The 24,608-nt window shown below is 53.3% G+C and overlaps 1 protein-coding gene across 1 annotated transcript in view; it reads left to right on the forward strand.

Moving 5' to 3' along the window:
- magi3a (membrane associated guanylate kinase, WW and PDZ domain containing 3a) overlaps positions 1-24,608 on the forward strand; it is a 114,076-nt gene that overhangs the window by 78,150 nt on the left and 11,318 nt on the right. The window contains exons 4-12 of the mRNA XM_084445654.1: positions 4,723-4,932; positions 8,225-8,393; positions 9,230-9,309; positions 10,035-10,092; positions 11,691-11,797; positions 15,960-16,157; positions 18,633-19,235; positions 20,841-20,872; positions 22,244-22,445. Coding sequence (XP_084301780.1) covers positions 4,723-4,932; positions 8,225-8,393; positions 9,230-9,309; positions 10,035-10,092; positions 11,691-11,797; positions 15,960-16,157; positions 18,633-19,235; positions 20,841-20,872; positions 22,244-22,445 — 1,659 coding nt within the window. The remainder of the gene's footprint in view (positions 1-4,722; positions 4,933-8,224; positions 8,394-9,229; positions 9,310-10,034; positions 10,093-11,690; positions 11,798-15,959; positions 16,158-18,632; positions 19,236-20,840; positions 20,873-22,243; positions 22,446-24,608) is intronic.

Below are 24,608 nucleotides of genomic sequence, written 5' to 3' on the forward strand. Positions count from 1 at the left end.
CTATCTATCTATCTATCTATCTATCTATCTATCTATCTATCTATCTATCTATCTATCTATCTATCTATCTATCTATCTATCTATCTATCTATCTATCTATCTATCTATCTATCTATCTATCTATCTATCTCTCACATGATAAAAGCAAAAGCTCCTAGACAATATTGAGTGGACCAGGTACACAGACCAACAGAAGAGAGAAGCAAAGGGAGGGGAGTGTGATGGCTTGATTGTAGAAGCTTTTCTCACACACACACACACACACACACACACACACACACACGCACACACACACACACTCAACACACACACACACACACAACCATGGCATGCACTACCTTGTTCTCAAATTCAGAGCGCAGGAATGCGTGGGTGAGCAGATTGGCCGTCGAGGCGACGGCGTCCATGCCAAACAGACAGCCAGCTCTGTGCCAGCACCGGAACGGATGTCGTCTACTCCGGGAGCACAAGATGGGCCGTGCCCGCCTCAGGCTCTGCCAGTCTGAGAGGCTGGGGGGGCCGAGGGTCTGTGGAGGGCTGGCCGCTTATCAGAAGGAGAGAGAGATCGGACCAGTCTTTTTCTTATTTATTTGATTTAACCTTTATTCAACCCGGCTGATCTCATTAAGATTGAACATCTCTTTATCGATACAGACCTGGCCAAGGAGAACGCCACACGAGTTGCAGCGCAAAAAAATAAAAGCACTACAAAACTTTAGGCTACTATGGTAACCCCGGTTCTTTGATAACATGAGCGCGGTGTCTCACCTACTAGTGAGCCAAAGTGTGAAACTACGTCCTCTACGGATTCGGTAGAGGTAGTGCTCTTAGCCAAGGCGTGCTTGGACTCGTACTGACGGGGCTCCGGGTCTCTCAGCTGGGCCAATGGTCCGTAGACCGAGCCGCCGTGCGGTCGACAGAGGAACGAGTTTGGTGGCGCGGTGTCTGTCTGGTCGCCATGGCACATGAGTATGTGGGCAATTTCCTATGTTCAGTCGCCCGGAAAAACGAGTCAGTGCTCGTGAAGGGAGAAGCAAGCGGTTAGCAAAGAAACGCTCGCTTGGCTTCAACCTAACCAGCTATGCAGAGACTAACTTAGCGAAAAGGTGGGAATAGCAACTGAATGCTTGCCTAGCCTCGATGGTAATCACAAGTTCAGTAGGCTGAATAAATGAGTATGGTGACTCAGCAGGGAAAAAGTGAAGGGAAGCAAATACATGCTAAATCAGTTTGGATACTCTCAAAATGTTATGCCAATCAGCTTTGGTTCCGAGGATTTGAAATGCAAACAGCTGTGCTGGGCGGGTTGATGACCGCGAGTGGCTGAAGTTAGCACATGATAGACTTTTTCAGATGTTTTTCAGATGGCTCATCCAATCACCTGCCAAGTAGTTTTGAAAGGGCCTGGCCTTTTTCCAAACGGTTTCCAACGGCGAGTTCCCAGATGGTTATGCGAAGCAAACCCATCTGGCGCGCCAACTTAGCGAGCAATAGCTAGCTCAGCTCCTCCTTTTCCTCGGTGGCTGCCTCTCTCATACCCTGCTAATGTTTGTCATGGGCAGGGAGGTGATGCCGCGCTCTGGCAGGCTTCGCAGCCTCCTCATCCAGGTGACACGGCACGCCTCCTCGCCGGAAACGGCTGCATATTTGAGCCGGGGAACCCCCTTGGGACCAGACCCACACGGCCTCCTAATGGAGGGAGAATGAAGGAACACGTTTAAAAACATGTTTAAAATGTAATGATACTACCGCTCAGGACTCGCTGGCTTCACCGGGAACACTAGAGCAGGGATACTACTGGAGCGTGTGTAACAGGATTGTGTGACAGACAGACAGACAGACAGACAGACAGACGGTGTTGAGTTGGATGCAGCATGTGCGGATGTCTCGTAGTACGTCACTCTAATTGGCTTTGTGGCCGTGTTGGACTAGGGAGGAATGTTAAAACAGCTTGACATATTGCAGGCTAAGCGAGTGGCACTATCTCCTATCTGTGTGTGTGTGTGCGTGTGTGCGTGCGTGCGTTTGTGTGTGTTTGTGCGTGCGTGCGTGCGTATTGTATTCTGTGTCAGTTCCCATATTATTGGATGTTTATGTTTTCTGTGTCTTCATTGTCATGGGAGACTGCCAAACATGGCGGCTACGTCATGGTGGCTGCGTCGTATAATTCAGTTTGTCACGCGAAGTGAGAAATTGTCAGTGCTCCTGGTCTGCATGTGTGTGTGTGCACGTGTGTGCCAGTGCATTCATTTGTGTGTGTGTGTGTGCGCCAGTGCATTCATTTGTGTGTGTGTGTTTGTGTCTGTGTGTGTGTGTGTGTGTGTGTTTTTGTCCTGTCCCCTTGTCTACCTTTTTTTTAGCCCATCTCGGCACAATAAGTCAACATTTAGTCCCCCCCCCCCCACACACACACACACACATTACAACTTGATTCCGATCAGATTAATGGTGACAGAAACAGTTACTCTGCTCCACCCTCTCCTCCCTCTCTCCCTCCATCCATCCACCCCTCCATCCATCCCTCCATCCATCCCTCCCTCCATCCCTCCCTCCCTCCGCCCCGCGGGCTCCGACAGACGTTCAGCAGCGCTCTGGAGAACGCGCTCCATGAGCTATTAATCACAGCCCAGATGGATGAGGGGAGGGAGGGAGCGAGCGACAGAGCGAGATGGGAGGAGATAGAGTGAGCGATGGGAGGCGAGGCAGGTGAGAGGGGCCGAGCGACGGGTGGAGAAAGAGAACAAGAGCACGCGCCAGACGGAGAGAGAGAGAGAGAGAGAGAGAGAGGGATAGAAGAGGGGAACGGGAGATGACAGGCGGCTACCGGCGGAATGGCGACAGGTCTGGATTTAAGAAGGCCTGAGATTTTTCATGTCCACGGCCGCTCGCTCTCTGGTATAATGAAGATGTCTCCCGGACAAATGTTATTCTATGAGCTGGATGTCTTTGAGGGGGGGGGGGGTCAGAATAGATAGATTGTGTGGCTGGCTGTCTGAGGAGGAGGAGGGGGGGGGGGGGGGGGGGGGTGGTTGAGTCTACCCCATCCTAATCAGATGATGGGGGTGGACGCTGGGCATCTGTAGCCAATTACAGCAGAGTCCCTCCTGTCTCAATGTGAAAACGTTGTTTCCGATGCCGTCTCTAGATAAATTGCTTCAGACTCCTAAAGCGCACCTTGAGTGTAGCAATTCTATCTATGGGTCAGTTACGTACTGTAAAGGTGTCCCATGTCATTCAGTACAACAGTGCCCCCTCGAAAAATGTAATTTCTTTCATAATCACAAGTTTATATATTATTCATATGTAGACTGGCAGAAATATAACCGCCCAGAATAAATTACATTACTTTATTTTGAATACCATAATTTTTGAAAAAACACAGTGTTCCACTAAATGACATACAATTACATTGACCCCTATACAAATGAGTTGACTCAATCTAAGCTACGGGGCTGCGCAGGTTACAAAGCAATTTGGGAACTTAATTCACAATCCCCCGTTTGGTATTCTATGAACCACCAGCAATTAAAAACGGAATAAAGAGATTACTGTATTCAAATGAGGTGTTTCCAATTATGAACACATTCAGAGAGAAGCCAAGTGTGTATAACAACAATGAGGATGTTTTCATTTGACATCCAGCGTAGACTAATGGCATACAGTATTGTTCTCAATGAGTGTGTGTTAATAATAATGTTGCATAATTACTGAACGTCTTCGATTCGCTGCTCGGATCCGCGGGGTGTTGAATACACAAGACTCTATTCATTATGAAACAGACCCTCTGCACAAACTGGCTATTTCTCCATCAACTCGGCCTGACAAGATATCTGCCTTTCAACAGAACCAAGGGGCCCGCCTATCCCCGACACACACACACACGCACACACACACACACACACACACACACACACACACACACACACACACACACACACACACACACACACACACACACAGCCTGTAAGGCCTGGAGCTGTTGATATACTCCTACAGCCCTTTCCTCTGCCAGTCAGTCTGTGGTGTTTTGCCAGTTGAGGAGCAGCCTCCCAGGGAGAGAGGGAACGGACCAATCAGGTTGTACTTCCTTCTGGGTGCAGGCTCTCCTTCCTCTCTCCTCCTCCGTCGGCCTAGCAGGGAGAGAGGGAGGGAGGGAGGGAGGGAGAGGAGGGAAGAAGTCGCGTCCCGCTGTTTCCGTCCCCCGGGGAGTGGTGGGATGCCAGGCAGGACGCAGGCCAGGAGCGCGGGGCTGCTGGAGCCGGAGCTCCTCTCCTGGAAGAAAGGCAGCCAGGGCCTCTGAAAACACAGCAGGAGATATGACAATACCACCAGCCAGGAGGTGGTCAGGGACTGCAGTAGAGGGAGGGAGGGAGGGAGGGAGGGAGGGAGGGAGGGTGCGTGTGCGTGTGCGTGTGTGTGCGTGCGTGTGTTTTACTGACATACAGTACACATACAGAATACCATCCTGTTAAAAATAAACACCTTATTTTCTCTCCACCACTGTCATTTTAACTGTTCCTGTGCTTGGTGGTGCACCTGATGTTGAAATTGGTTCTGTGTGTGTTTGTGTGTCTGTGTGTGTCTGTGTGTGTGTGTGTGTGTGTGTGTGTGTGTGTGTGTCTGTATGTGTGTCTGTGTGTGTGTGTGTGTCTGTGTGTGTGTGTGTGTGTGTGTGTCTATGTGCATGTGTCTGTGTCTGTATGTGTGTGTGTGTGTGTCCAGGTAACTACTACGGGACCCCCAAGCCCCCGGCGGAGCCCAGCCCGGTACAGCCCGACCCGGTGGACCAGGTTCTGTTCGACGAGGAGTTCGACACGGAGGTCCAGCGCAAGCGCACCACCTCGGTCAGCAAGATGGACCGGACAGACAGCGCCGCCGCGCCGGACGAGGACGAGGAAGAGGAGAGGCCCGCCGTGGTCAACGGCCTCGCCGGTGAGACCGCGCCCCTCCGACCCGTAAACCGCCTCCGCTGAAAAAAACTTTTTACTGTTGCTCAAATGACACGTACGTTATTTTGTACCAGCTGGTGTCCTTGGCTATTCTTGGCTCCATTCCCTTCGACTTCATAATTCAAGTAAGACTTGCTGCACCCCCCCCCCCCCCCCGCAAGTGAGAGGGATCTTTACCTGAGTGGCAGTCCGGGATTAGTCGCCGGGCGAGCCCTCCAAAGTCAAGTCAGCCCCTGGGTGTCTCTCGTGTCTCTGAGTCTGGCTGCGATCAATAAGGACAGACGTCCCCTGGCCGGGACTGGCCTGGTTTCACTTCCCCCACGAGGACCGTGTCCTCGCACGACCTACAGACCAAACTGCGGAAAATAAACGGCATCAATACAGCCGCGGCGCCGACATGTTTTGTCAACATATAACCCTGCCAAAACGCGACCGAATCCACTTCTAAAGCCGCAGTGGTTTACATGGAGCCAGTGATATAAGGATTAGCCGATATTAGCATTAGACACATTGGAGTGTCATCACATAGCATGAGCATTAGGGTTGTGTGGTCGGTCGGGCACTACTCCCAGCCCAGTGAGAGGAAAAGGGGACGTTTGGACAGAGGAAGTGGACCGGTTCCGTTCCTCCCTCCTCCCCACCCTAGTGCAGCATCTGGCTCTGTCCCATGTCCTCCGGTGTCCTCCTCTGGAGGGTCCCCGGGCTGGCAGGGGGCCCCGCTGTGCCGCTCTGCTCCACGCCCGTCCTCTGAGACGGCCTGGACGGACCTCCAGCGATGCTGGGTCGGGGTGGGGTGGGGGAGAGAGACCGTCCAGAGAGACATGACAGAGAGACTGTCCAGAGAGATATGACAGAGAGACTATTCAGAGAGACCATCCAGAGAGACATGACAGAGAGACCATCCAGAGAGACCATCCAGAGAGACCATCCAGAGAGACTATCCAGAGAGACCATCCAGAGAGACCATCCAGAGAGACCATCCAGAGAGACCATCCAGAGAGACCATCCAGAGAGACCATCCAGAGAGACCATCCAGAGAGACCATCCAGAGAGACCATCCAGAGAGACCATCCAGAGAGACCATCCAGAGAGACTATCCAGAGAGACATGACAGAGAGACTATTCAGAGAGACATTACCCAGATACCTACAGAGACATTACAGAGATACTATACAGAGACATTACAGAGATACTATACAGAGAGACTATAGAGAGAGAGAGAGACTACAGCTCAGCTACAGTACATGGTACAAGTCACTGACAGGGACAGCCTGCCTATTGCTGTTTGTCCCCCAATTGATTGTGTTGTTCATGGAGAGAGTGTACACAATGAGCCCTAGCGTTGTTAGCCTGGGACCAATGATTAGTTTGTTGTCCCGGCCAATTAAAGGACCTTCTCAGGGGAATACTTGGGTGCTTTAAAGACCCGAGAGACATAATTTGGTCCCGCACATCGGCAAAGACTATCGGCAATTATAGTCAAAGGCATTAGGCATAATTGTAAAAAAAAACAAAAAAAAAACAGCATAAGTTGCCATCTTGAAATTCGAGAGATCTACTGTATTTAGTTGTTGCAACACCCCACTAAGTAACATTTTCATGAGTTATGAGTTTTGAGTTTGGCTTCGACGACAGCACTGTTGCATGCCAGAAACCTAATTTAATATTTTTGGAAATCATAACTGCATGGTCCCAGTGCCTAATGCAAACCTTCCCAGGAATGTGGTATTTAATTAAAGTAGGCTATTCATTTATTTTCCCGCTCCCCCCCCCCTGTGAAAAATGGTTGCCTCCCTGCTCCTCATCCAGGATGACAGAATGGATGAGCATCGCCTCCCGACACTCCCATGAGCAGCTCCGCCTACTATGAGAAATGTGATCCTGGCAAACACACCATTAGGTGGCACGACAATTTCCCATGGCCTTAGGCTTTGACGACGACACCGGTGGTTTTGTGCGACCAAACTAGAGCGCTGAGGCTGTTCGTTCAATAGCTGATGTTTTTATGACCATGACAAGTGAAACTACACATACACACACACACACACACACACACGCACACACGCAAGCTTCCTCGTTCCTCTTTGTGAGAGGGAGTCTGCCTGACAGCACACGGCAGGTTTTTATGTATGTGACTTTTCTAATTAGATTTCAAAGCGAGCCCTCCGTGATCACAATGAGATCAGAGGTTCCTGTAAAGAACCTGACCTTCTCCTGTCCAGCGCTCTATCCCTCCATCTCTCTCTGTCCTTCTGTCTCTCCGTCCCTTTGTCTCTCCATCCCTCTATCTCTCCATCCCTCCATCTCTCTATCTCTCCATCTCTCTTTATCCCTCTATCTCTCCATCTCTCTCTATCCCTCTATCTCTCCATCTCTCTCTGTCCCTCTGTCTCTCCGTCCCTCTGTCTCTCCGTCCCTCTGTCTCTCCATCCCTCTATCTCTCCATCCCTCCATCTCCATCCCTCTATCTCTCCATCCTTCCATCTCTCTATCCCTCTATCTCTCTCCATCCCTCCATCTCTCTCCATCTCTCTCCAACGCTCTATCTCTCCATCTCTCTCCATCCCTCTGTCTCTCCATCCATCCATCCCTCTATCTCTCTCCATCCCTCTATCTCTCTCCATCTCTCTATCTCTCTCCATCCCTCTATCTCCCTCCATCCCTCCCTCTCTCTCCATCTCTCTATCTCTCTCTCTGCCCTCTGTACCCTTCATTCATTCAAATCTGAACGTGCCCTCAAGCCCTCAGCGCAGTGACCGAGCTAGGTCAGAGAGATGAGCTGATCAGAACCTGTAGATAACGAGACACACACACACACACACACAGTGGTGTGTATGACAGTAATAGGACTGAAATGTTGGTCAGCTCTGTCCTTGCCCAGGAGGCGGCTCTCGACGCATCACTGCTGACATGCAAATTGTGTGGCACTCGCTGCGCTATCGTCTCTCTCTCTCTCTCTCTCTCTCTCTCTCTCTCTCTCTCTCTCTCACTCTCTCTCTCTCTCGGTTGGTCTCTCCCTGCCTCTCCCTATCTAGTTATTCAGCTCTCCTCCTCTCTCCCCCAGCCTCTCTCTCTCTCTCTCTCTCTCTCTCTCTGTCTCTCTCCTCTCCCCCCTGACATGCAGCCGTCCCCCAGCCCTCAGTGAGCGCGCGGCGCAGCGGCAGCAGCAGGAGGAGAGATGCAGGGCGCACGGACGACTCCCCTCTCCCCCCCCTCCGCACACTCACCTCCGCTCTCCCTCCCTCCCCCCTCCCCCTCCTCCCCCCCCGTCACAGAGCACAAGGACAGGGCGGAGTGGCGCAAGGCCGTGCCCAGCTACAACCAGTCCAGCAACGCCATGGACCCGCGCGCCTGGAGCTCACTGCCCCGGGACGACGGCCAGGAGCCGCTGCCCAAGAGCTGGGAGATGGCCTACACCGAGACGGGCATGGTCTACTTCATAGAGTGAGTACAGCTCCATCCTACCTCTCCTCCTCCTCCTCCTCCCCCAGTATCTCCACCTGCTCCTCTCCGGGGAACGCGGACTAGACATTGATCTCGGCGCCGTAGTTGAATGTAAACAAATTCACGGAAGGGGCGTTTCAGGCTTTGACCGGCCTGTACCGGCCAGGCAGGCAGGGCAGACCGTGTGTCCCCCCCCCCCCCTGTGTTTGATGTGGAGCTGGCTGGCGGCTGCTTGACGCCAGTCTCCTCCTCCTCCTCCTCCTCCTCCTCCTCCTCCTCCTCCTCCTCCTCCCCGTGTTGTTGACGCGCTGTGTGTTTATGTGGCAGGCAGTCAGAGCACAGCCAGGTGCTGCAGCAATTCGCGCTAAAATCAATAGCTCATCTCTGAGCAGAGGAAACAATTGGGCAAATGGAGAGCCAACCCCCCCTCCCCCCTCTCACCACAATATATCTGCTGTTCTCTCTCCCTCTGTCTGTCTCTGTTTCACTCTCTCTGTCTGTCCTCTCTCTCTCTCTCTCTCTCTCTCTCTGTCCTCTCTCTCTCCCTCTGTTTCTCCCTCTGTGTCTGCCCCCCCCTCTCTCTCTCTCTCTTTCTCTCTCTCTCCCTCCTCCTCCTCTCTTTCTCTAAGATTTTAACGGCTCACAGAATAACACTTGATCTCCCAAAAAATAACAAGACAATAACAAGGTTTGCATTCTCAGGAGGCTGCTGGCTCCGTCCACTTTGTTTTGCTGTATGAAATGGTTCAGACACTAATAGCCGAGCGCGCTGGCCGTGCTTCGCCGCTGCGGTCGCCGCCGCCAGGGTTTTGACGGCGTTCCTCTTCTCTCCACAGTCACAACACCAAGACCACCACCTGGCTGGACCCCCGCCTGGCCAAGAAGGCCAAGCCCCCCGAGAAGTGTGAGGACGGAGGTGAGACGCAGAAAACACACACATTAACTCTTCCAGCCACTCTAGGTAGTAGACAGAGGTGTGTGTGTGCGTGCGCGCGTGTGTGCGTGCGCGCGTGTGTGTGTGTGCGCGTGTATGTGTGCGCACCTGCGTGCGTACAGTATTGTGTGTGTTTGTGTGTGTGTGTGCAATCCCAGTGTGCCTCTGGGGGTAGTCCAGTCTAGTGCGGTGGTGGCTGTCTGACAGGCTCACCGGAGCCCCCCCCCCCCCCCTGTCCTCCTAATGGCTTCTGGGACACGTGGGGAGCTCATCAACAAACAGCATCTCCTGGAAAGGCAATTCCACAGTCCCCTCTTGCGTGAAGCGCCCTCTCCTCACTGCCGCATTTGTCACAGGACGGCACACACTCCCACATTCGGCTCGCGCACACCGTATGGGGGTTGGGGGGGGGGTATTTTCACGGAGGGCCATAACGAGTCCTCATTTCCTTCCAGTGCCTCTCCCCCACCCCCCCTCCCTCCTCCCCCCCCCCCCCCCCCCTACTGTGTGTGACTCCCTAAACACCCAGTGACAAATTAAGCAGGCCTCTAGTACAGTAGGTGTAGACACATAAAGCCGGCCTGCCGGTTTACGGGCGCCACGCATCATTTCCTGCGCGCCCGGCGTGGACGCGGCGGCGCCGGCAGCGTCGATGTTAGCGGCGCAGTGACTCGCGCCGTGTCCCTTTCCTCTCTTCCCCTCCGCAGAGCTTCCCTATGGCTGGGAGAAGATCGACGACCCCCAGTACGGCACCTACTACGTGGAGTAAGTAAACCACGTCTCGCTAGCTACGCGGGGGGGGGGGGGGGAGGGACTGAGGGTGGGACCGCCTCTCATGGTTACTAGGTTGTTGTTTTTCATTTGGTGTTAGTTACTCAGCTGTCGCCGGTTTGCCGTCGGTCACTCATGAAACGCCTCCATCCACAAGTGGTCTAGTAGAAGCCGGTAGTGAGGTCATGACCCTGTTCCCATGATGCTCTACAGGGGAGGGACAGAGCCAGAGAGGGAGAGAGAGAGAGAGAGAGAGAGAGAGACGGGCACAGAGTTCACCTTGCCACAGCCTCATGGGATCAGAGCGAGGGTTTCAAGGAAACAAGAGCACAATGTTTAATTGAATTTCTCTCCATTTTTCTGGAGAGAGAGAGACCGGGAGAGATCGAGAGAGGGAGAGAGAGACAACCCTGCAGGCGAGGGTAAATCAACTAGCCTGTTTATGCAAAGGGGTCAGCGAGACGGCCGGCCTGTTGTCTCTCTCCCTCTCTTTGGTCTCTTTGTCTGTTTCGTTTAGCGTGAACACAAAATGACACACTGCCTCATTATTTGTCAACCTCGAGTACAAAACAAGGGCGAGGAGCATTAAAAAGGGACGAGAGAGAGGTAGAGAGAGAGTGTGTGAGAGAGAGAGAGAGGGAGAGAGAGAGAGAGGAATGTTTCTCTACCGAGACTGGCTGGGGAGGAAAGCTCTCGGCATGAGTCATACCACACAACTAGAGTGCTTCAGTGAGCACGCACGCTTACACACACACACACACACACGTAAACACGCCGTCAGAAGCCCTCAGCGCGTCGCGCCAGAGCACGCCGGGGCAGCGCGTCCCGAGGCGCAGCCGTCACGACCGGCACGACGTACAGCTGTTGAAGCTACAGCGGATTACGCTGATGTTTACGTGCAACCAGGGGCACTCGTCAGGCACACACATGCACCACACACACACACACACACACACAATCTGGCACACATTATCTGGTTGTAAGGGTTGTTTGAACCCCCCCCCCACCCCCGCTCCATTGCTATAACAGCTATCAGGACCTGATCCTAGGTCAGCCAGTCATGTTTACCAGGAGCTGCACCGAGGTGCTTTGTCAACACCCAGGCTACTGTACCCCTCTGACCCCAGACCAGCGTGTCCGTCCACATGACCACGTCCGTCACGCCAACAGCGGCGGCAGTCCTGCGGCATCTGGGGTCCTTACAGCCGACAGACGAGCGGTCTGCCTCGTCATCGGCCGTCTGAGCGTGCTGTCAGAGCTGACATCATAGCGGCCTCCTAGGCAAATCACGGGTTTGCATGTGTGGGTTCAAGATCAGTCGGGCACTGTGAGACAGACAAGAGGAAGAAGGAAACATATTTCGGTCACGGCAGAAACCTCACATTGGCCCAGAGACAAGAATTTTTATGACTCGTCAGTGAAAATATTGTCTTTTTGTTTTTTTTATGTCAAAAAGCATACGTTATAGTGCTAATATATGCAAGCCTGCAGTTGTGTTGGTAGAAATACAGCAGTTTAGTACAGAAAGTGTGTGTGCGTGTGTGTGGGGGGAGAGAGTTGTTGAGAAGGTTCCACTTTGCCTGTATCTCCAGCCACATCAACCAGAAGACGCAGTTTGAGAACCCGGTCCTGGTAGCGAAGAGGAAGATGAGCCAGGACATTCCCACCTTGGGCCAGCAGGGAGCGCCCACTCCGTCAGGTAACACCGCACCCCGGAACCTCGGTCCACTTGAGATATTCAAAAAAAGGCATCCCATCCTTTCCTCTCTTCCTTCAAGCTATCTGGGACGCAGCCAGAGTGGATAGCCGAAAGACTATGCTCCCCTAAAAACAGCTGCTAATCTAGTAGCGCGGGATTTAGGGAAGGAGAGGAGGATTTAAGGTTAGGTTATTCACTGGAATCACATAGACAGATGACAGCGAGTGCCTCCCTCAACATGTTCATTGTGTCCATTGTGAGGTCATTGTTAGATGGCGCGAGAGGGACATGGGCTGGGAGCCCGAGCCAGGTGTGCTCCTCTGTGGCACGGTGCCGTCATGCCAAATGGCGTCTGCTTGCCAAATAGTGTCCGATTGTCTAATAACATTTGTGTTGTTTTTTTATTGCTAGCTCGCTTGCTAACTTCTGATGTCAGTAAACCTAGAATATCAATGTTTCTAATTCATTTGAATGAAAAATCCACCTATAGAATTGAAAAATCTTGTCCACGAACGTTAGCCAGCTAGCTAGCTCCCAACGTTAGCTACCAGCTCCCAAGTAGCGAACGACAAGATATTTCGATTCTATAGACAGATTTTTCCTTCAAAAGAATTAGAAACGTTTATTATATGTTTACTGACCTCAAACAACTTAGCTAGCGAGCTAGCAACAAATAAAATGGTCACAATCAGACTTCTTAACCCAGGCACATTTTGGCACATGCCTATAGGAGCTAGGTTATGATCACGAACCGATGATCACAACGGAACGTCTGCCCACTGCAGAGTACCAATTGGCCACTGCGACAGTCATATTTAAATCGAATGACGGAGTGTAGGACCTCGCTGTGTCAAATTTATTCAGACAAGTCGAGGTAGAAAGCCACTCGTTCTCCACTTCCTCCCTGCGTCCCGACTCCACTTCAAAGGACCGGGGAGAGGGAGAGAGAGAGAGAACGAGAGGGAGGGACCATTGGGCCAGATCACAGTTAGGTTAGTTAATGACTCTTGGTGCGTATTGATCTGCACTCCACAAAACCACGCGTTCATCTGTTTCCATCACATCTCCTCTAACTGAATTGCGGTAGCCTATTGGTCTCGCCGTCATCATCAGTCCCTTCTGGCCAATTATGTGACGAAGCTGATCTCATATCCCGTCATCTGAGTCAGCGCTAAGGTCTGACTGAGCCCAAGGCAAATACCCCCAGAGCAAGCCCACTCGGTTGCACACACACACACAAACACACACACACAAACACACACACAGAGAGCAGATATGAGCTGTGGACTGTGTGACCGAGGCGGTGACATCTGGCACACCCTCACTCCTCTCTGGTGATATAATGAGATGGAGACGGGAGTGCTGAAATCCCAAAATAGAATTATTAACCGGTTTTCTTGCACAGTTCCATGGAAATAAACAACCATTTGGCTGCCGCGCTTACAGCAGTGGATGACTGTGATTGAATCTGTGTGAATGCAGCAGCAGAGTATGAAGCCATCCGGGGATTCGCTGGCACCAACACACGCAGTAGCGCTCTTGGCATACACAGGCTAGTGAGAGGGGTGGTGTCTGTGCGTGTTAGTGTGCGTGCTAGCATTGTGTGTGTGTGTGTGTGTGTGTGTGACAGCACACAGCGCCTAAAACGGTCTCTCCCTCTCTCTCTCTCTCCCTCCCTCTCTCTTTCTCCCTCTCTCCCTCCCTCTCTCCCTCCGTGAGAGGACCATGTAGCCTGTAGGCTGTATGTGATGGCCTGAGGGACACGGCAGCGCAAGTCTGCCAGTGCCAGCGCTGTCCTGGAACAACCCAGAATAGCAGCAACAACCCCTTTTCATCCCTCCCCACTGATCCCAGTGTAGCCCCGCCTTGTTCCCCCCCAGGCTCGCTTGGCTTTTAGCATCTTTGTCAACCCTGACTGGGAAACAGCGCCCGTCAGGGACTCCAGTACAGGAGGCCTTGACTCTTTAATCAACTCACCCCCCCCCCCCAGTGGAGTTAGTACCGTGTGCGTTGCGGTCGTACCGGGGGGGACCCTCCGTCTGGGGGGGGGGAGCCTCCGTCTGCCCTGGCCTGTAATCTGATTTAGTATTCTACGGTCCGACATGATTGTCGGTCGCCCAGCTATCCCCCCCCACCGGTCCATCCCGCCCCTCCGCGGCGGCGGCTTCGTTAATGAGAATTATTGGCGGCGTGGCGTGGAGTGGGGGCGTGCGGCGGCGGCTTCTGAAACGCTGACAGCCCCTTGACAGCCCCGCCCCCCCCCCCCCCCCGCCCTGACCTCCCCAGGAAAGCCGGCAAAGAGCGCCGCCGCGCCATAATTACGCGCCGACAATTCTCAACAACTCTCATTTCACATAATGACACGGCCCTGGGAAAGAGGCCGCCCCTTTGTGTGGCCACGGCTCAATAGAGACTGTGTAAACATGGATGACACCCGTCCCCCCTCTCCCCCCTCATCTCCTCAGCTTCCTCCATCTCTCCCTCCATTCCCTCTAGAATATTCGAATAATGAAACTTTATTTATATAGCACCCTTCATACAAAAAAAATGCATCTCCTTCTGCCTCTCCCTCCAACCCTCGGTTAGCCCGACAGACTGAATTGGCATTTCGCTTCACTTATGTAGTCTGAAGAGGCGCCCGTTGCAGACGTTTTCCCAGATGGGCGTCGCCGAAGGAGTCCTCAGCGATTCGTTCGTCCCCTAACCAATCACGTCGGGCGGTTTAATTCCATCATCGCGTTCAAGGACTCATTGAGAAATCGCCCTGGGTGAGAGCCTTTTCCGCACCCTGAAGCGCATTTCGAGGATTCCTGTTGAAGCGGCAGGGGGCCAGACTCTCTATCTCTCCTTCCAGTCCTTTATCACTCCCTGCATCACTCTATCTCTCCCTCCAGCCCTGTATCGCTCCCTCTATCGCTTTTTCTCTCCCTCCAGCCCTTTATTGAGAGACTTAGAGCCACTGAAAACCGTGACAGAGAGAGGCCTTTGAGATTCTGATAGAGCGCTCTAATCCTGTCACACACTGAGCTGCCATGGAACCTGTCACGGCCCAAACACGTTTTCTCCCACCGCACACACACACACACACACACACACTCGCACCTACTGTACACACATACTGGAAACACATGCACGTACTCCAATAGCCTGCTGACAGCCAGTTTCAGCCCGAGAATGTCATGTTAATCACTCTCAGTGTAATCCCCTCATTCTGAGCAGGGACATTCATCAGCCAATTGCGGTACAATTATGCAAATGAAAATCCCACGACACTCAGTGAGTGGTGGCGGTGGGGGGGGGATCTATCTTTACCCCCCTAATGAGACTGATGTCCCTTCATCCATCCAGAGACACACACACACACACACACACTGGACCAGAGGGAAGGGCATTTGCTCACTCTTCTACAGTTAACCCATTTTACATGAATTAAATAACTCCTGTGGATTCAAAGTGTACCTTGGAAAGATCTATCACAATTCCAACAGGATTGATGTGTGTGTGTGTGTGTGTGTGTGTGTGTGTGTGTGTGTGTGTGTGTGTGTGTGTCTGTGTGTGTGCGTGTGCGTGTGTGTGTGTGTAGGTGTGCGTGCGTGTGCGGGAGAGAGAGAGGAGAAGGTAGCGTGCTGCTGCTACTGTTGCTACTGTATGTTTGATTAGTACAGTAGGGGACTTGTTGGGGGAGTGTTGAATCAGAGGCACTGAGTGACGTCCTCTCAGATGCCCACGGCGACATTGCTCCGATGATGCGATAAGACAGATGGCAGAAAGATGTGAGCACATGCCTGTGTCCATCTCTCACACACACACACACACACACACACACACACACACACACACACACACACACACAGTCAGAAATCACCAAACCGCCGTCGCAGGTTCCCGGCAAAGTTCTCCCCGGAGAACCGTAATAGTCCTTGCGTGAAATATACTGTACACATGTCGTTTCCCATTCTTCCCACCTGCCGAGTTCCCGTCACCATCGACGCAGCGCCGCTCGTCAAAATCAGCCATTTTCCTTCACGGCGAAAACAGTTAAACGGGACGTCGAGGTTAACAGCAATTACTGGAACTACAACTTCATCGGGATGACTGGTATAATCTCTTTGTCTCTTTTTCTTTTCTCTGCCCCTCCCCCACGCCCCCGCCCACCTGTCAGAGGAGCCGGGCGCGGCCGCGCGGGGGTTCACCCGGGACCCGGCCCAGCTGCAGGGCGCCATCCTGAGGACGGCGTTGAGGAAGAGCCCCCAGGGCTTCGGCTTCACCATCATCGGGGGAGACAGGCCCGACGAGTTCCTGCAGGTCAAGAACGTGCTGCGTGACGGCCCGGCCGCGCACGACAACAAGATGGCCTCCGGTGGGTCCCGGTGCGCGTTTACGTGCGCTACTCGCTTAAACAGCGCCTACTGTCGTTTTTTTCCTTCACAGGCTTACCGGGAAGTGCTCGGAGCGTGTACGCGGCGTAGACGCGCGACCCCGCAACCCCGCGAACTTCTCACGGCCTGATACGCGAGGGTAAATCCTCCCGGGGCGTACACGGCCCGACTCCGCGCAGTAAAACCTCCATCGATAAGACCCGCGTTGTGTTTATAGGGCACGCCATGACTTTATTAGGGGGTCGTATATTTGAGATTTTACAAGCCTCTCCGGGCCCAGGCCTCTTTGCATGGCACGGGATTCCATGTCTAAATCTCGGCCGTATATCTTCCAGATCATATAGCTACAGTATATTATATACAGCCCAAGCTGCTCCCAATAAACTCAGCGCTGGGAGTAATGCACGTCCGCTTGCGGTTCCGTCATCGTGGTTTAGGAGCCCCGAGCAACGGCATGTGTGTGTGTGTGTGTGTGTGTGTGTGTGTGTGTGTGTGTGTGTGTGTGTGCCCAGTAATAAGAATCAGCCAGCGGGCGCGCCGTGGGAATGTTGTGTCAGACTGATGTTAACTCGAATCCTGTCTGACAACCGCGCGGTCGGCTCCATCGTTCTCGACTTAACGGAACGACCGCCCCCCGGAGAACAGCACGATCTGCGGTTCTCCCGCCCCGGGGCGTCCGCTTAACTGATGACAATAAAAGCCCAGCCGTACGTGAGAGGTGATTCTAGAAGGCGATGGAATCGATGCGGTCCGCGCCGCGCTCGCTGGGCCGCGAATAACGAGGGGTCCGCAGTGGTGATTCATTCTCCGCCGATCCGTTTAAGCAGGGGGACTAATTTGTTGTGGGCGTCGCGGTCTCCGAAGCAATCGTACCTCGCGTCCGCCGAGTGATCGGTGTTATTTCCCATGACGCACCGGGCCGGATCATCGGTGTCTCGGCCTCCAGGCTCAGCCTCCAGGTTTGGAGAGCTCATTGATCGTGCTGGAAGCCCCGGCCAGTCAGCTGGGGTGATGGGAGTTCCCCCTGTCGGGAGGAGAAAAGAGGAGAAACTGAAATATGCAGGTCAATGATCGTTCAAGGTCGCTATTGATTTGGCTGCAGCCGTGTGGGCTACAGTAGAGGTACTGTACGCCTAATAGACCCAGAGATAGACCCAGAGATAGACCCAGAGATAGACCTAGAGATAGACCTAGAGATAGACCCAGGGATAGACCTAGAGATAGACCTAGAGATAGACCCAGAGATAGACCCAGAGATAGATCCAGGGATAGACCTAGAGATAGACCCAGGGATAGACCTAGAGATAGACCTAGAGATAGACCCAGAGATAGACCCAGAGATAGATCCAGGGATAGACCTAGAGATAGACCTAGAGATAGACCCAGGGATAGACCTAGAGATAGACCCAGAGATAGACCCAGGGATAGACCTAGAGATAGACCCAGAGATAGACCCAGAGATAGACCCAGAGATAGACCCAGAGATAGACCCAGAGATAGACCCAGAGATAGATCCAGGGATAGACCCAGAGATAGACCCAGAGATAGATCCAGGGATAGACCTAGAGATAGACCCAGAGATAGACCCAGAGATAGACCCAGAGATAGACCCAGAGATAGACCCAGAGATAGATCCAGGGATAGACCCAGGGATAGACCCAGAGATAGACCCAGAGATAGACCCAGAGATAGACCCAGAGATAGACCCAGAGATAGACCCAGGGATAGACCTAGAGATAGACCCAGAGATAGACCCAGAGATAGATCCAGGGATAGACCCAGGGATAGACCCAGAGATAGACCCAGGGATAGACCTAGAGATAGACCCAGAGATAGACCCAGAGATAGACCCAGAGATAGACCCAGAGATAGACCCAGAGATAGATCCAGGGATAGACCCAGGGATAGACCCAGAGATAGACCCAGAGATAGACCCAGAGATAGACCCAGAGATAGACCCAGAGATAGACCCAGGGATAGACCTAGAGATAGACCCAGAGATAGACCCAGAGATAGACCCAGAGATAGACCCAGGGATAGACCCAGGGATAGATCCAGGGATAGACCCAGAGATAGACCCAGAGATAGACCCAGGGATAGACCCAGAGATAGACCTAGAGATGAACCCAGATATAGGACTGACTCAGGCTGAGGCAATGATGACAGGAGAGGAGAGGACTCAACTAGTGGTCAGCTGTCTGGACTGTTGTCCTGCTCTCCGTTGCTAACTGCTGAATGCCCCCTCCCCTCCCCTCTCTCCCCTCTCTCTCCCCTCTCTCCCTTCTCTCTCCCCTCTCTCTCTCTGCGCTCTCTCCCGTCTCTCTCCCCTCCCTCTCCTCTCTCTCCCCTCTCTCCCACCTCTCTCTCCCCTCCCTCTCCCCTCCCACCTCTCTCTCCCCTCTCTCCCTCTCTCTCCCCTCTCCCACCTCTCTCTCCACCCCCTCTCCCCCTGCTAGGTGATGTGATTGTGGACATCAACGGGATGTGCGTCCTGGGGAAGACCCACGCCGACGTGGTGCAGATGTTTCAGTCCGTGCCGGTCAGCCAGTACGTGGACATGGTGCTGTGCCGGGGCTACCCCCTGCCCGAGGATCCCAGCGGCGGCGAGGAGGCGCCAGGCGACGCTGTCGGCCCCGCACCCCTCCCCCCCGCCGCGGCCACGCCCTCCCCATCCACCTCCGCCGCCCAGGAGCCCCACTACGCCTGTCCCGACGGCGCCCTGCCCATGACCAACGGGGGGCGCCATCACCACCACCACCACCACCCCCACCCTCACCCCCACCCCGAGGGTCCCGACCCCACCCTGCTGCAGCCGGAGCTGGTGGGCGTGCCCCTGGTGAAGGGGCCCGGCGGGTTCGGCTTCGCCATCGCCGACTGCCCCCTGGGCCAGAAGGTCAAGATGATCCTGGACGCCCAGTGGTGCCGCGGCCTGCTGAAGGGCGACGTCATCAAGGAGATCAACCGGCAGAACGTCCAGACGCTGAGCCACGCCCAGGTGGTGGACATCCTGAAGGAGCTGCCGGTGGGCAGCGAGGTCAGCGTGCTGGTGCTGAGGGGAGGTGAGTGACGCGCCGCGCACGGCGCCCTTTGACGTTAAGCGACGGCCAGTTGGGTCTGGCGACTGCGGGATCAGGCCTGGGCCCCCTGGGGGGGGGGGAGTCCAACGCTCGTCTCCCTGGCGGTCAGGCGGTCAGGCCCTCACACTGAAAGAGACCTTCCTGGCGTTTTGGAAAGCAATTTCATGCTCTGTTCCCCTACGACTACCCATCCCTCCTGGACAGACAGACAGACAGACAGACAGACAGACAGGCAGACAGGCAGACAGGCAGGCAGGCAGACAGACAGACAGACAGACAGACAGACAGACAGACAGACGACAGACAGACAGACAGACAGACAGACAGACAGACAGACAGACAGACAGACAGGCAGACAGACAGACAGACAGACAGACAGGCAGGCAGACAGACAGACAGACAGACAGACAGACAGACAGACAGACAGGCAGACAGACAGACAGACAGACAGACAGACAGGCAGACAGACAGACAGGCAGACCAGGAGAAGGCCGTCCCTAGAGAGCGAAAACAGGGGGAATGGTCTGAAGAAGATGAGTGTAATGCTGTCATATCCAGCTACCGCAGGTGTAGTAGTCTCTGAGGTAGGCTGACGTGCCCGACGAAAGAAATGCTGTTACAGAGCTGAAAAGCATGTCATATACCCCTAGCGCCAGTGTGTACCCGCAGACACGGTGTGTGCGTGCGTGCGTGTGTGTTTGGCGTGCGTGCGTGCGTGCGTGTGTGTGTGTGTGTGTGTGTGTGTGTGGAGGAGGGGGGGGGGGGGGGTTGTCCTGGGCGGGCGCTGGGATCCAGATCACAGCCTGGCAGGCTCATCACACGTGGGCTCATGACAAGGCTTTGAGTGTATCGTGTATAGCTTGGGGATAGAGCTCCCCTATTGGAGGAGGGGAACAGCTGGCCTAGCTCTGAGTGGTCCTCCTCTCCTCATTCTCCGGAGTCTCTCTGAGCTCGTATGAGCCTCGCCTTGGGTGGTCGATGCCTCGCCACCGGGGGCCGACAGCCCGAAAGGTTCTCGTCAGCGCGTGCCTCAGGTAGGACAGGGACACCCCTCATACGAACAGGGGACAGGGGACAGGAAACGACCGAGCGACTGGGCGGAGCGCAGCTTCTCTCCGTGCGGCGCCGGTTGGCGGCCTAAGGTGGCGAGGTTACAGAGAGGCGCGTTTTCAGAATGCTGATGATGACATTCTCGCTTTTCTGTTTTCCTACGCTGAGATCCGGCCCACGCTGGAGCACACTGCCATCTACTGGCTCGGAAGCGGCACGCCCCTAACCGTAATATTTGAGAGAGGAGTTGGGGATCAGTTTGATACTGTAGCTACAGGGCTGCTCACCATTCTAAAGAGTGCATCTGGCCTCCAGATAAAAGCAGACAAGTCCACTGCATCGGTATTGTAGTGAGAATTATCCTCATACACAGTAACCAGCCATACAGGTCCAAGGTAGGGAATGTTTTGCTTGTATTGAGTTCTCACACTCTTTAATAACATGTCTCTCTCCCTCTCCCTCTCTCTCTCTCTCTCTCTCTTTCTCTCTCTCTCTGTCTCTCTCTCTCTCTCTCTCTCTCTCTCTTTCTGCCTCCAGGTCACACGTCTCCCGTGAAGTCTCTAAAACCTGTAAGTCCATGTCAATGCTTAGAATTACTGCCCCTACTTTCCCCAGCCCTGGCTAAGACTAGCCTAGTCTAGTCTAGCCCAGCCCAGCCCAGCCCAGCCCCGCCTAGCTCAGCCCAGCTCTGCCTTGTCTAGCCCAGCCTAGCCCAGCCCAGCCCAGCCCAGCCCAGCCCAGCCCAGCCCAGCTCCGCCTAGCCCAGCCTAGCTCAGCCCAGCTCTGCCTTGTCTAGCCTAGCCCGGCCCAGCCCAGCCCAGCTCCGCCTAGCCCAGCCTAGCTCAGCCCAGCTCTGCCTTGTCTAGCCTAGCTCAGCCCAGCCCAGCCCAGCCCAGCCCAGCTCCGCCTAGCTCAGCCCAGCTCTGCCTTGTCTAGCCCAGCCTAGCCCAGCCCAGCCCAGCTCCGCCTAGCCCAGCCTAGCTCAGCCCAGCTCTGCCTTGTCTAGCCTAGCCCGGCCCAGCCCAGCCCAGCCCAGCCCAGCCCAGCTCCGCCTAGCCCAGCCTAGCTCAGCCCAGCTCTGCCTTGTCTAGCCTAGCTCTGCCTAGCCTAGCCCAGCCCTGCCCTGCCCTGTCTAGCTCATCCCAGCCCAGTCAGCCTAGCTCAGCCCCCAGCCCAGCCTAGCCTAGCCCAGCCCATCCTCTCCCCGGCACGTGGCTCATTCTAGATAGGCCGTTGTAATGAGCGTGGGAAGCAGAAAGTCTGGGCTTTGAAGAGAAGTCGGGAGATTAATAATTAAAGATCAAAAATGTGACTTTGTCTTGGTTCTCTGCTAGCAGCAGACATATCTCTGCCTCTGCTAAGACTAGCTGCATTATTCAGCGCCAACACTAGCGAGACACCCCTGTTATTTTTGGGGCTGACTGTGGCACAAATGGGCTCCTGGCAAACAGCTCCTCACCTACGGTAGCAGCCCTCCCAGTAGGACCGTTAAGCTGCTAGGCTGCGTTCAACAGTGTTCAACAGCTCCTCCCTGAGCTGCTTTTCGAGGGCCGGGGCTCCTAGGAAGAACGGAGCCTCTGGGTCTGCAGCAGGCACTCAGATACTGTACGCATGAATGGAGGATTTACTGTACAGTTTAATGGCTCATAAGACTTGTAGTGATTCGGGTAAGAGGCGTTTTAATGGGCCTGGCCCTGCTCATCTGTCCTGTCCTGAAATTCAGACTTCTGACTAGTTGCCTGCTGTGCAGTGTACATGTTAGTCAGTACAGAGTAAACAGTAGTTAAAGATAAAAGGGGTTTTCCAGACTTCATGACTTCAGTCAGATGTACAGTATGACTGTCTGGTAGTATGCACAGTCACACTGGTAATGTATTGTACAAGACCCCAGTCGTTTGTTGGTTATTAATCTGTTGTTGTTGTTGTTGTTATGTTTTTAGTGCACGGCCCCCATGTCGCAGACTCAACCCCAGCCCCTGCCCCAGTCCAGAGCGGAGATGACCACCAGTACAGAGACCCTGACCCCCCCGGAGCCGGCCCCCCAGCCTCTGCCCTTCCCCACCAGCACCCTGCGCTCCGCCTCCCCCAAACCGGACCCCTCGGAGCTCTACCTCAAGTCCAAGGCCATGCAGGACAGCAAGCGTGAGTCCCCGGCCGCGCGCCCCGGGCCGAGGCTAGGTCTACCGTAGGACGGGCAGTAGGCAGACCCCCCTCCCGCCAGGCGGACAGATACCTCTGCTCGGTTCGACTGTTCATGTTCCGAACTCCTGACAGAACTAGAAACGGTGGTCAGAGAGCACAGATCTCTGCCCGTGAACGCCTGTGGCTCTGTGCACGCCAAGATTGAATGGGTTCTATTTTGGCCCACGCTACACCCCTCCACCGAGTTTCATGAAAAGTAGTCCGTTAGTTTTTGCGTAATCCTAGTCCAAAAAATGAATGGAGGCGAACGTCCGCCGGCCGTGTTCGGTCGGCCCTTGGACCCGGCCCGTGATTTGGATCCGCCCCAAAATTGATTGGGTTCTAAGTCCAAGTTTTGTGAAAATCGGTCTGGTAGTTTTTGCGTAATCCTGCTAACAAACAAACACACACACAAACAAACAAACCTGCCACCTGGGCTGTCGCTGGTCCGGAGGTAATGAAGCTGCGTTCCAAATCTAGAAGCATACTTCTACTTTTTACTATTAGTACTTTACCTGTACGTACTACAGCTGCTGCTCAAGCAGCTACGTCCCAAGTACTGGTACAGTTTGTCCCATTTGTAGGCAGTATGCAGTATACTAGTCTACTCCAAGTTAAGGATCCCAGAATGCATTTCTCACCAGCCGGCAGCCATAGTGGTGATTTTAAAGCAGGCTAAAAGCTGCTCTCGACAGTTAATATGTCACTTCGTATTTTTGTTAACCATGTAGATTCCCGATATGTGGTCGGTTTATCCAAATAACCCCTGTTTGTAAATATGTTCCTCTTTGGTTACATACTGTACATGTTAGAGGAAAACCGAACGTGTTTGTTCGTCTGAAGCTACAAACTGGGAACCTCAAGGGGACCTCTGGATGGTGACAGGTGGTTAAATAGCGTTTCCAACAAGCTTAACATTTATTTGGGAACACATACGTCGCTGGCTGGCATAAGCGGTTTGTTGGCAATTCGTTTTGACAACTGATAAATTGATGATGATGACACTAGAAATAGAGATGGAAACACTCCATGTTGTGGTACCACATTATCATTGCAGTGTTAATATGCTGTCATTCGTCTGCGCCATCATCTCAGTTGACTCAGATGTGACAAATCTTCCGCTGCGCAAAGGATTGTGGTTCTGAATGGCCAGAAAAGCATGCTGACTTACATACTGCAGAATGTGACTGGATGTGACCGGATGTAGTAGGTCATCCTGGTATTTTTGGCATACTGCATATGGCATGCTATGTATTGGGACATGCTAAGGGCCCAATCAAAAGGATTGCGCGGCGTTTGCAGCAGCAAAACCCGTGCAAATGAGACAGAAATAATAGCATACAATCCACAAAGCACACGCCAAGGGTGAAAAGAATGGCAAACTGCACCGATGAGCAAATAGCTCTACGGCTGCGCCAGGCTCATTTGAATATATGTAAATTAGGTGCTTCCGTACAAAATTGCCCCAAATAAGCCTTGCGTCTGATCCACAAACACCATGAGATAACTGCCACACGCGGTTAGAGAGGTGCAAATACCGCTTTTGAAAAAGCTGGTATTAACTGCAGCAGTCAGCGAACACTCTCTCCTACTGTCTCTCCTCAGAACTTGTGAAGTTTGAATGATACTGAATTGATATTGGATGATATTAAGGGCGAAATATATGTATAGAGAGGGATTTAAAAATAAGTTCAGCTAGCTGCGATGCACAGAAACAAATATAACTGATATTTTTCTGCAAAAAAAGTGTGGTGTGTCGTTTTCATTATGATCCAATCTGTGTCCTGAAATATGGAGAAAAGCTTGAAACACTGGGGAAAGATCCGACTATATTCAAGATCTATATACAAGAACAAATTGCATTCGGCTGGTGGAAAGTGCAACACATATAAGGGGCTGACATGCCCAGGCTCTCCAGGGATCATGGCAGCAGTTATTGTAGCGAGACGAAGGCACCGTCATGCCAGGCGGGCGCAAGAACGCATAAATGGCACACAGTTGGTAAATTTGTGGGCGTGTTTGCCCGGGCAAACTGTGCAAAATATGGAGCTATTAGCGGGAGCAATCCATTCTTTGTGGATTTGGGCTTTTTGGGCTTTGTTTTTTTGGCATACTATATTGGTA

This window comes from Borostomias antarcticus, assembly GCF_949987555.1.
Source record: "Borostomias antarcticus genome assembly, chromosome: 11".
Taxonomy (NCBI): domain Eukaryota; kingdom Metazoa; phylum Chordata; class Actinopteri; order Stomiiformes; family Stomiidae; genus Borostomias; species Borostomias antarcticus.